The following is a 13415-nucleotide window of genomic DNA, read 5'->3' as shown; positions in this document are numbered from 1 at the left end:
CGTACCACGGTGCCCCGGTGATAGTTCTAAGGATCTTTGCTTAGTAAAATAGTCTGAAGTTGCTTATGGTTTAATATTTTATACTATTATATTCTACCGTGTAATATACATGATTAAGTAAACAATATTAAAATACAAGCCATGACATTTCTCTAACCAAATCGATAGAAAACCAAAATTAAGAAATATAAAATATAGAAAAAACTTTAAAGAAATAAAAAAATATAAATTTACAATATCTTTTTTTATCGATGTATGATTTTAAAATATTTTAAAAATTATTGAAATATAGAAATTACGCTGGCGAAAAGTTGAGCAGGCTGTGCTATTTAGTGACTTTTGAAGTGAGTTTATTATTTTGTATTACGCAGTTTCATTTTACGTTCTGCTTTCACAGCATCAACTTCATACAGACATAAACAAAACAAATATTTTTGTCCAACGAAAAAAAAAACTGAAATATAGGTACGTAACATAATGTCAAATGTTCTTAATACTTTAATAGATACTGATAATCTTTTGCATTTGTCTAGAATTCAGAATGCTACATCTGTTCAGAAACCCTTCAGTGAGACGCAACGCGCTAATTGCCAGTCAGCTGCTTAGACGAAGCTATGCCAAGGATGTTAAATTTGGCCCAGAGGTGCGGGCGATGATGCTGCAGGGCGTCGATGTACTTGCCGATGCTGTGGCCGTTACGATGGGTCCCAAGGGACGCAATGTAATCATTGAGCAAAGCTGGGGATCGCCAAAAATCACCAAGGATGGTGTCACAGTGGCGAAATCAATTGCGCTCAAAGATAAGTTCATGAACATCGGTGCCAAGCTGGTGCAGGATGTGGCTAATAACACCAACGAGGAAGCAGGCGATGGCACCACAACAGCCACAGTGCTGGCTCGTGCCATTGCCAAAGAGGGCTTCGAGAAGATCTCACGTGGTGCGAATCCCGTGGAGATTAGACGCGGCGTCATGCTGGCCATAGACACGGTCAAGGATAATCTGAAGAAGATGTCGCGTCCCGTCAATACGCCCGAGGAGATTGCCCAAGTGGCCACGATATCGGCGAACGGCGACAATTCTGTGGGCAAGCTGATCAGCAATGCCATCAAGAAGGTGGGACGTGATGGCGTGATCACTGTGAAGGATGGCAAGACCCTGAACGATGAACTAGAGGTGATCGAAGGCATGAAATTTGATCGTGGCTATATTTCGCCATATTTCATCAACAGCTCCAAGGGCGCAAAAGTGGAATTCCAGGATGCGTTGCTGCTCTTCTGCGAGAAGAAAATCAAGGCGGCCTCTAGCATTGTGCCTGCTCTAGAGTTGGCCAACTCACAACGGAAGCCTTTGGTTATCATTGCCGAAGATGTTGAGGGCGAGGCACTCTCGACCATGGTTGTCAATCGTCTGAAGGTGGGACTGCAGGTGTGTGCGGTGAAAGCACCAGGTTTTGGTGACAATCGCAAGGAAAATCTCGCTGATATGGCCATCGCCAGTGGTGGCATTGTATTTGGAGATGATGCCAATCTTGTGCGCTTAGAGGATGTCAAAGTGAGCGACTTTGGACGCGTTGGCGAAATTGTGGTGACCAAGGATGATACTATGCTGCTGAAAGGTCATGGCCAGAAGCCCATGATCGAGAAGCGTGTGGAGAATCTGCGCGAGGCAATCAACGAAACCACATCGAACTATGAGAAGGAGAAAATGCAAGAACGTCTTGCCAGACTCTCCTCGGGCGTTGCTTTGTTGCGCGTCGGCGGTTCCAGCGATGTGGAGGTCAATGAGAAGAAGGATCGCGTCAACGATGCCTTGAATGCTACCCGAGCTGCCATAGAGGAGGGAATTGTGCCTGGCGGAGGCACTGCTCTGTTGCGTTGTATTAACAAGCTGAATGATATCAAAGGTGCCAACGAGGATCAGAATATGGGCATTGAGATCATTAAACGTGCCATGCGCATGCCTTGCATGACCATTGCCAAGAATGCTGGCGTTGATGGTGCCATGGTTGTGGCCAAGGTAGAGATACTCGACGGTGACTATGGCTACGATGCTCTTAAGGGTGAATATGGCAACATGATAGAGCGAGGCATCATTGATCCCACGAAAGTGGTGCGCACAGCCATCATCGATGCGGCTGGAGTCGCCTCACTTCTCACCACTGCCGAGGCTGTTGTCACAGAGATGCCGCTGGATGATGCCAGTCCAGCTGGTGGGTTGGGTGGCTTAGGCGGTATGGGAGGCATGGGCGGAATGGGTGGCATGGGCGGTATGGGTGGTCTGGGCATGTAAGCGAAGATCAGACGAGTATCTCGCAATTCAGAGGTAGGACACTAGGTAGGACACTAGGTAGGAATAACAGCAGACAAACTTCACACAGTACAACACAAATTCAACATTTGTTTTTTTGGGTCAATCTACGGAACGAAACTTACGTTTTATGTTTACTATTTTACACTTCGCTCAACATTTTCGCCATTTTAATTGAGTAACATATATTTCAATGTACTCCGTAATAAACTATTTCAAGCTCCAGAACTATTTTTTAAATGGTAGGAAAAGTACAACTGCCACTGCAGTAAAATGTTATTTTTGGAAAAACTGAAGATAAATATTATATATATAAAAGTATATATTATATATATATATATGTATTATATATGTTTCAAAATTACATTTAAATTAATCTAATCTATTTTTTCGGTAACTATTTTATTTAGAGTAAATAGTTTTAATTTTTTGTATTCAACTTGGAACAATTTTAATAATCAAACTTGCTTGGCCCGAGCGGAGTTGAACTTACAGCTGGTCAGCTCAGCTTACAGTGTGAGTTTTGTATAAAAGTAATGCGTTTGTTACTGAGCGGCGAACAGCTCGCTTATAAGCTGTCAATTCTGCTTTCAGTACTTAGTGTACCCAGGGTTCAGCTATAGCTTGCTATATATATTGAATGCAGTGAAAGAAGTCTATACAATGAATACTTTCAAGTGTAATCTGGCTTCAACTTTAAAAATAAACATCACTATTTTCAAGTATTGCTTTAAATGTGCCAAATTTGAATAGACAAAATAAATATACAAGACAGCACAGGAGAAAAACTTGACTGCAATATTTCCCTTTACAATTTGTTACTATTTCTTTTTTTTGGTTCTCTTCGGTCTATTTCCCAGTGGAGGCAGGAAGTGCACTCTTACACATGTCCACATTTGTTGTGCTTTGTCACAGATGCCACTGTTAACCACTTGTTGTCGGAGTTCTATATTTTTTTTTCCCCATTTTGTGTATGGTTATAAAATATTGTATGTGGCACACAGATATCACATGACATAGCACTGGACTCTAATTGTGGCATCTAGTATAAAGGATAAAAAAGGTCTGCACTTGACTTTTATGCAGTTTGCTGTTTAACTTTTTGACATTTATGCTGGTCTTTCACTCTCTCTCTCTATGGTTTTGTAGTGTGGGATTTGTTTCGTTGGTTGGCTCGGTTTTGTGGCCACTTGAGTGGCCTCGCGCCTAAGCGTATGCAACACACAGAAGTAGCAGCAGCAACAGCAGCACTTGATGTCTCGCAACCTGGTGTTGCCTTGGCGAAACAAGCATCTTAACGAGCTGCGCTCATCATCAGCTCTTGCACATTGCTCAACGGCGGAGAAAAACTTGCAGCCCCCAAAGCCAAAGCGACGCATCGTCATCATCATCGACTACGTCTGCTACTGCAACCCAGTTGCATGCCCCACATCGTGGCATAGCATTGCTCGCGGCTTATCCGGCACATTTGTTACAAATGCTGTGGCAGAGGCATCTTTGCTTGCAGCTCGCAGCTCTGTCTGTTGTTGGTGCGCAAATTGCATGCAATTTCGTATGATGTTCAAGTGGCTGTTAAAAAGATGATGATCCAACAACCCACGTGTCTTAATGATGCTACAGTGTCATCTCGTTGAACGCAACAAGACGACACTTAATTATGAAAAAGGCCGCTTCGAGTGTCGCTACACGTTACACGTTGCACTTTGTGCGCTGCCTGCTCTTCACGTTGCGCATACGCCACGTCTAACGGCAAATTTATGACTCTGGCTAATCCCGTGCGCTTAGCGCATTAAATCAGCTCCAAAATGGCCATAAAATTGCTTGTGTTCATGGCGAACATTTCAAAAATTGACAATTTATTGCCTGAATGCGAAAAACAAAAAGAACAGCGAACACAAAAAAGGCTGTTAAAAAAATCAAAAGACAAATAACAGTGATTCGAATTTGAAGTTCAGGTGATGTAAAGTTGTTGTTATGCTATAGGTAAGTCATCGAGGTAAATTCTAAAATTTTTTTTAATAAAAAAAGTAAGTATCAATATTACATGTTTGAATAATGATGCATAATTTTTAATGTTTCTTAATTTTTTTCAAATAAGACTTCTTTATATGGTTTTTTTTTTGTTTTCATTTGTACAGTAGTTATTTATTTTATTCATTGAATTGACTTAATGAAAATCAATTATTTCTTAAATTTTTACAAATAAATAAATTGACATTTACTTTGGTTTTGCATTTTCCAATGTATTTTATTTCTTGAGGGGTATAAAGCATTTTCTAATAAAACTGAATAAATATGTGTAACTACTAAATTTATTCTTTTAACTATACCATTGAAATATTACATTTGTTGCGAAAATATTTTAGAATTTCCTGAAACTATGAAAATCTTAGAAAACCGATTATAGTATTAAGTTTTCTTAGTGCAATATTTTTAAATTGGTTTGTATTTGTTAGAGAGAAATTTAATCGCAAGCATGAATAGAGAAACAATTGCCTTATGGCCACAGTTTGACCCTTCTCCAAAGCATTGGCTGGAGGGCAGTTTGTTAGATTTATTTTACATTTGATTTTGATTTTTGTTTGTTGCGGCAAACTGCAACATGGGCTGCAACATCGTAGCCAGCACAATGCTACATGCACTTTTACATATGGCCATTGTTATGATTTATAGGGCAGAAATATTTCAGGCGCGCTTCCTGCGAATGTTTTGCCTTTTTATGCCGCACATACACACACTTTTGTGTTTGCTCTGAGGCCTGTGAAAAAGTGCATTGTGGCGGAAGATGTGGACACAAGGGGGTTGGAGGGGAGCTGCTTAACGGGGCCAAATTCAATTTCAATTTGCACCCCATCAAAAGACAAACAAAACGCGACAAAAGTCTTTGAACTTTTGCCATAAGCATATTGCCGCCTTTTGGCAGTGGCGAAAACCAAAAGGACGACATGTGGAGCAACTCATTCATTTTTCTTGTTGTTGTTTTTGTTGTCAGCTGCAGCCACGTCTGGGGCGTCATGTAACATTTTGCCACCTCCTTCGACAAGCACAATTTTTCTTTGCTTGGTTGGTTGTTTGCCGTCTGCTGCCTGCTGCTAGGCGCCCCATTGTCCAAATTCTGGCTGACAAAACTCTTGGCTGTAATTGAATTCCATGTTTTATGGCTCAACTATCGCACTGCTCGCTCAATGCTGTTCAAGGTGCCTGCAAAGCAATTGTCACATTCTCATTCACTCATCAGTCGATGGAAAATCAACTGCGAAACAGAACAGAATTTCCCTCTCGCATCGTTGTTCTCGTTTATACTGGCAAATACATAAACGGAAGCGGCAGTCAAACGTGTTTGCCAAATCTAAACTGCATTCGCATAGATTTCGTTTAGCATGGACTCCATTCCACACACAACACATATGCAAGGCATTAGAGCAACACAGACACCCCGATCAGGAAATGCAACCCATTACATTGGCTCGGCTTACAGTTCAGGTTGTACCTCGCTCGTGCTGTCTTTTTTAGGTGGCAGGGTCATCAAGTGGCCATTTCTAATTTCCTGCCTAGCTGCAGTCAGTCCCCCATTGTTCTCTATGGCAATACGAAACTGATACTCATTCACATACTCACACACACGCACAAACAATTTATAAAGCGATTTGGGGGCCTGGCTGTTTTTAATGTGTTGACTCCACGTGAGAGTTTTGAAGTATGTGTTTGTCCCTTTTCGACGTTTCGATTAATTGAATTTGAAGTTCCCAGCGCCAAGTATTGATCGAAGTCTTACAGTGTTGCAAGATCTTAACAATATACGCATCTAGAGCACCTGTTTTTACAATTAACGAAGATCCATTCTGTTTGTCTGTACTGAATCTGATAATCGAATCAAGAACATAAAGCACTAAGAGTCGGAAGGCTAAAATTTTTACAAAGTAAAACTTTAACAATTTCATTGTGCAATAAGGGTTTTTTTTATAACTTACCGCATAGTAAATTTGTGCTTCAGCATATGTTCAGAAAAATCTATCATACTTTTGATTAATGCATTGGGAGGCTAAAAAGACAAATAGCAATATTTATCAAAGGAGCAAAGAAAATTATTTAGTATATTTAAGCTCAGACGAAATGTAGATTCAATCCGACTTGTATATTACATATTAAAATGAATAGCTTTCCTCTTCACCCTCATGAGTATTTATTAATTTGCGACTGTTGACAAACAACATTTACGAATATTTTACTTATTTAAAATCAATATTTCAACTTAAGAATAATCAAAACCATTTTTAACCAACAGCGTTTCATGTGGTTGAAGGCAATCGAATGAGAAGGTCAAACAATTCAAATTAATTGCATGCACAGCAAATAATGCGATAGGCCTTGAGCCTCTTTGGCGCTTTTTCTTTTTTTAATTACATTGAAGCCAATAAACAGTTCATCAATTCGACGGCTTACTCGTAATTAAGCTGCTGTAAACAGCAACCAAAAAACATACCATACGTCCTTAAATGTATTTAAAATGAACATCTTGATAAAAAAAAAGAATTAAAATTGAAAAATTGATCAAGTTAATAAAACTGCAATATGTCTTTTTTTTTTTAATCCTACAATTTTTTTATTACTCTTTAAATATTTAAGAAGATCTGTAATTGAATAGTTATTGCGAAATCTTGATATGTGGTTTGCTTGTGACACTCAAAAACTTGGCTTACTTGAAGCAGCTACGCAATGTTGCCACATGTTTTGCCTCAAGGGAAACGCTCGGCAACAAACACAGATAAAACTTACACCACTGTCTCATTGTGTATGCACTTGGCACATTAAGTGGCGACATGGGTTGCTAGCAGACATCACAAGGAAATTGGGGAGACAGAACAAGGCCCAACGAAAATGGCAGCCAAAAGCGAGAGAAGCGAGTGGGAGTTGAAATATGAAAGAAGGCCGCTGCTACTGGCTGCTGTTAATATGTAGAATCCAGCATCGAGTGAGCTGCTTTTTAATCCACAACTCTGACCCCAGAATGGACCAAAATAACATATCCGAAATACAAACTGGCAGCCATTTCCTGTGGCACATTAATCAAAACTTTAATGCCATTGCCAAATGCTGAGTGTGAAAAGTATGAAAGTCGAAATAAACACGAGCGTCGAATGGCGACAGCCAGTAATAAAATCTACATTTTCATAACCAATTTTAGCCAGTGCAGCGGAATGGAAAAAGCCAAAACCAGCCAAACCAGCGAATCCAGTACCTTTTGTTTTGATTTCAGCATTTCGCTTCGATTTCCTGCTAATTAAGTAGCGTCGTTAGTCGCCATGCCAACTGCAGCAACCTGTATGCCCTGTCAGCAGGTGGCGAGAGCAGCAGCTAAATGAAATTTCCTTCAAATTGGCCAAAAACCCATGCACATGTGTGTGAGAGTGTTTGTGTAAGCGTAAATTGAAATATCAAGCTGTAGCGGTTGCGAAACATTGTGGCACATTCAATGCTTCCAATCAAAAATTACATCTTTATTGCTGATTAGTCCAATAAAGTGTAAATCGAGAAAATCGAATGTGTAATTCACAAACATTTTGAAAGCATATTAAAGAATCATTATTAGATAATTAATTACTGATTTGATTTATCTAATCAGAATAAATAATATTGTTCCTCTAATTATTATAATTTAATTAAACTCTCTAATTTTAATCAATTCCTTCTGCTCAATTAACATATGAAATAATTCATTGGAAATCTACTCTGTGAAAATAATTCAATTGTAGTGTGAATCACTTATTCAAAACTTATAATTGAATTGTTTTACATTTTTATATTCTGTCAGTTGTCTCCTGAAATGATTAAATATTTAACACAAAAGTGTTGACCTTTCACTAATGAATTATTTATCCGATGGCAATATATTATTTCACTTTATTTTGTTATTGTTCGAAATGCAAGTGTCTAATTCGAAATTTGGGCAGACGATGAAAATGACATATTAATTATTCAAATCTAAATTGGTTTAGTCCGAGTGTTTTGGTGGCAATAAATGTGCCCAAATCGTATAAATATTTTGCAAATATTCATCTACTTTTAGTGCACTCGCTTTGGGCATCAGCATTAAGCGAAAGTCTGCGTAAACCTTTTCATATAATTTATTTATTAAACACTTGGCCAAAACAATTTGGCCATCGTTTGCAAGCCGAAAGTCACGTAGCGAATGCATAAAAATTCCGTAAAAGTCGCAATGGCACCCAAAAAAAAAAAAAAAAAATGTCCAGAATGCCAAAAGCTCGACATGCATTTATGCAAAACAAGAACGAATAGAAAAAACAACAAGTATAATATACTTAACGAGGGTTCACTGAGAGATACCCTAATAATTTGGGATTAATTCTATTTAAGCCTTTTCAAAATATATGTGAAAAAAATTTAAAAACAATTTAATTTAATATATTTAATATAAAATAATAAATTTAAATTTAATTAAATTATTAAATCCATCGAAAAATATTCTCGAAATAAATGTACTAAAAGTTCTTAACAACAAAAAAGAGTTTCTTAGTAAATTTGTATAATCCTTTTATGTTATTTTAGATCACATAAAATATCGCACGTTATTAGAAACTTGTTATCTACATTTGTATATACATATGTTTACTTTAGTTCAGTCTTTACCCGATCGATATGATACCCATCCGATAGATGTTTTATGTCTACAGGGTGTTAAAAGTTAAGCAACATTCAAGTGTTGTGCGTGTCGCACTAATTTGCGTCAGTCGTCAGAGTCGACGACAGCACGCACAACTTATAAAAATTTCAAGGCAAAATGGCAAATGGATGTGGATGTGGATTGGGATGGGGAATGGGAAAGTAGAAGTAGAAGTGAAACAGTTGCATGTCCAGAATAGTTGGCATAGCAATTTGCCAGTTTGCATAATTCAAGAGGCTGAAACTGAGACAGACTACGTGTAAAACTGCCGAAATGGTTAGAATAACTGCAAATGCATAGAAGAGAAGAAGAACCACACTCAACTTGACTGTAAATTTAATTGCATTAGCACCGCAATTAAAGCACATCTCCATAGCCAGTGTACTATGAAACTATGAACCGCAAAAGGCGTCGAGTATATTGGCCAAGTGATTAATTAAAAGATGCCCAATTCAATTCATCGCAATTCACAATCAATTCCAATTTCTCAGAAATTCACATTTCGGTTGCTGCGGCTTTTGTGGCAAGGACACATACACACACTTAATACATACATACATTCATAATTGTGTAAATGTAGTTGTATGTAAATATATATTGTTATTGTATCGAATGAGATTTATTTGTGTTTATATTTACGTGTTTGTCTGGCTTAGGCCATAATTCAAGTTTCGAGCATTCGGTTAACCGCAAATTTCAGACGTAAGTGGGTGTCTTTGTCTGCGCGTGTATGTGTGTGTGTGGGTTGCTAGTGGTAACAATTCTAATGTGAGTGTGGCAGCAGACTTCATAATTTCCTTGCTGTTTGATGGTCAACAACAATAACATTAATCAATACTCAAATTGAATCCATAATAATGCTTTGCAAAGTCCTCTAAATATTTTAATTGACTTTTCAAATAAACATGCTTAGGTAGATTAAACATAATATGCGTAAACTTGTTAACAGTGCGTATGCAAATGATGTATTCTTAGTTATAGACAAAATTCTTTCTTGGCATTGTCAATAATTGAAAGCGAAATTAACCCCACACGAAAATTGTCTAATGCCATTTGTTGAATGCGAATGTAATAAGCGTAAGGAAAAAAATGTAGTAATTTGGTTTTCTTTATATTGAAACTAAAACAAGTAAGAAATGTGTGTACTCGACTGTAAGCAGATATAAAAATCTTTTGCAACTCAATAAAAGTCCTCATATTAATGTCATAAACAATGCTTAGTTAAAACGTCGAAATGGTCAACATGTTGGCGGCCGCAAAATGTTCAAAGTAATCAAATGTACATTAGGTTGTAAGTAACGATGCTCAAAGTGTGCGTCAAAAGCGTTCATTATTGCATCTACCTAATACGTTTACGAGTTGCATTTGCAAACGGAGCGTATGCGTAATGCCTAATACATACTTGGTCAATTCAATTCCTGGCGTTTTGTGGTTAACGTAATGTGGTTTGTCTCTAACTAGGCAGTGAAAGCGAGAGGTTTTCTCTGAATAGTGAGAGAGGGGAAAAGGGAAATACTCGTCTGTGACGCTTGTTGACGTGCTGTAAATTTGAAAACAGTCAGCCAGCCAACAGGCAGCTGGGTGGCAACATACACATGCTACGAGTGGCATAAAGAGTTGCATGTTAGCTCAAAGCAAACGATTTCTGCAGCTGTTTTGTGTGCTGACTGCTTTATTTGTGTGCGGGTTTGTACAACAAATTAACTGCGGTAAGTTCTGAAGCTGCTGCTGCTGCACCCAATGCCAGTCAGTCAAATAACAGAGTTGTGGACAGCCAAGGAAGGAATACAAGGGGCAGAAGAAGCAAGGTTGGCGACGTTGTTAGCTGCAAGTGATGAACAGAGTTTTGCGGTTTGTTTGGGTACTCAAAACCATATCTTTCTTCTCTGTTCTGTTCTGTTCTGTTATATTCTGTACTGTTATGTTGGGTTAAATGGTTTGTCTGTTTCGGAACATTAATTTTGTTGCCAGTTGATGCAGCAGTCTTGTATGATTTGCACATGTAAAGTCTTCTATATGTTTGTATTTGTTTATGACTGAAATTAAAAGACTGAAAGTCATGTTAATGTCATTTTGTGGCAATCATTTAAGTTGATTTTGATTCTGCTGCTTTTGATATTCCTTCAAAGGTTTCACAAACACATTGCAACAAATTAATTAAATGACAAATATTTCAATGTATTTTCTGTGGAAAACTAATTTGCAGTCGCTAGCTAAATCTAACGTATTTTAACAAGCAGAACAGAAATCAATTTAAAATGCGTTTTGGAAAGCAAAAAAGCTGTGTGACTTTAAAGGTATAGTGTCAGATATAATTACACTGAATTATCGAGTTCAAAGACTATTTTTATTGGACTTATTGAGTTTGAATGAGTATTAAGAAATGTCAAATTTTTTTGGATTGCTTCAACAGGAATTTCCTAAAACCAAAATTGATCAATCATTAAAATATTATGATCATTTTCTCATCGTTTTCTTTTACTATTTAATATACAAACTTGCTAAATTTTGTGGCTTTTCAAAAGCGCTGTCGTTTTATCTTGATTATAAATAAATTATCTTCTTCCATATGTTCAATAATCTTAATTTTTAAGTAGTAAATTTTACTATAAATATGTATAAAAGTGCAATGACCCATTCTTTTCTTTACAGACACATAATATGGTTGCTTAAATCTAACAAATTGTAAGTGTTGTTCAAGAGCTACAAATGCAAAATACTGATGAGTCCTTGGCTGCGCACGTACTTCAAAAATGTTCCATTAAACTATGGCCATAAAATCAATGTGAAACTGCAAAATCTACAGTTGGAACTTGCCATAGGGCAAAACACGTATTGCATGGATGTTGAGCCATCCCTTTCATCCCTTTTGCCTTTCACCCTGATGCAACTCTACAAACTAAACAACTCTGACCACGTCTTTTATGGTCAACTTGGATGGCATTTGGAGCATGAATATTTCATGCAGGGGAGCGAGAACTTATATCGAAACGAAACAATTTAAAAAAGTTCACATTTAAGTTGTCAATGGAAGTGCTTAAACGTTTGTTTTCTCTGGGAGCAGACAAAACGAACTCTGATTATCTGAAAAGTAGTTGTTCTATTTCGATCCAGAATTGGCTTCGCCTTTCGTCCGCTCATTTGCGACCATTTGCGTGCTTTTGGTTAATTTGATTGTAAACTCGCGATAAAGGCCAAACACCTCAACTCAGACATTGAGTGTATATGTGTGCGTGTGTTTGTGGGCGTACCTAGTGCATAATTGAACAATAAATTAAATGAAAGAGGTTGGGACGCCAGCGGGGTGCAGCACCAAAATTGGAATTGCCCTCGAACGAGCAGCGGCCATTTTTAGCTGCAATTTCGATTTGCGGGTCAATTGAACTGTATACTCTGATCTCCCTTAAACCCCCTTTGGAGTCCACCGATTTCTCCAGGGTTCACATCAATAATGCTTGCTCCAATGAATTCGGTGAAAATAGAAATTGTGAATAAGGAAATGCATGAACTATCAGATAATTTGCTCAGTGAACAAGGTTTAAATGTGCAATAATAATAATTTCGATTATTATGTGTTCGCTTTTAAATTAAATTAAGGCATTAATGTATTCAATTCACAGCTGCGCATTAATTATGGCGACAATTGCATGAAATATTTAATAACTAAATTTACGAAGCCAAACTGACAGTAAACGCAATTGTAAATTTTTCTGAAAATAAACGTCAGATGTTTCTCAACTTAATAGTCAATATTGGAAAAGATATTTATATTTCGATTATTCGAAATTTATACGCAGATATCAAAGCGTTTTACAACTATTGAATTTTCGTTTTACTTTTATTATTGATTTGGAATCTTTAAGCTGCACCTTATGGAAATATTTTATTTTATTTTTTTTAATTATATAATTAGTATTATGTTTTAAATATAAACTGCTACACTGATTGTTCCTTGACAGTTTTCGATATTTTTTTTTATACAATTTTTGCAATTAAAAAGAGATAATCATTTATTTAAAACTCATAAATGTCAGGCACTCGACAGAATTTATAAAGTAGCAATGGGCAAATTAACTTTGATGTTTTTAATACCCTCTATGCAATAAAATGTGCAATTGTGGGTATTTTACTTTATTTGACATGACATTAAATGTAACATCATTTTATTAATCTCCTTAATCTTTGTGACTGAAAATTAATGAATCATTTTGTAGTGACATGATATTACTGAAAGGTCGTATTTAATTAGTTAAACATTTAAAATAATATAATACATCACTTACAGAGCATATTTCCATCACGTCTCTTCAAAGGCTGTGCTCTTACTTGGGGTGGACCAGACATTTTACGGTCTGGTAGTCAATTGGCAGAACAAAACACTTTGTAAAAGGCGCTTCAAATTGGAGTATGAGGTGTATGATTCTG

The 13415-nt window shown here is 37.1% G+C and overlaps 1 protein-coding gene across 1 annotated transcript; it reads left to right on the top strand.

Annotated features, from left to right (window-relative positions):
* Positions 1-354: 354 nt before the first annotated feature.
* Positions 355-2536, top strand: LOC132796288 (60 kDa heat shock protein homolog 2, mitochondrial). The gene is made up of 2 exons (XM_060807403.1): positions 355-465; positions 534-2536. The coding sequence occupies exon 2, from the start codon at positions 542-544 to the stop codon at positions 2288-2290; it is 1749 nt and encodes a 582-aa protein (XP_060663386.1). The 5' UTR covers positions 355-465; positions 534-541; the 3' UTR covers positions 2291-2536.
* Positions 2537-13415: the final 10879 nt, after the last annotated feature.

The sequence above is a fragment of the Drosophila nasuta genome, chromosome 2L, assembly GCF_023558535.2.
Source record: "Drosophila nasuta strain 15112-1781.00 chromosome 2L, ASM2355853v1, whole genome shotgun sequence".
Lineage (NCBI taxonomy): Eukaryota > Metazoa > Arthropoda > Insecta > Diptera > Drosophilidae > Drosophila > Drosophila nasuta.
The sequence above is the reverse complement of the archived record's forward strand: the minus strand, read 5'-3'. Positions and strand labels throughout refer to the sequence as shown.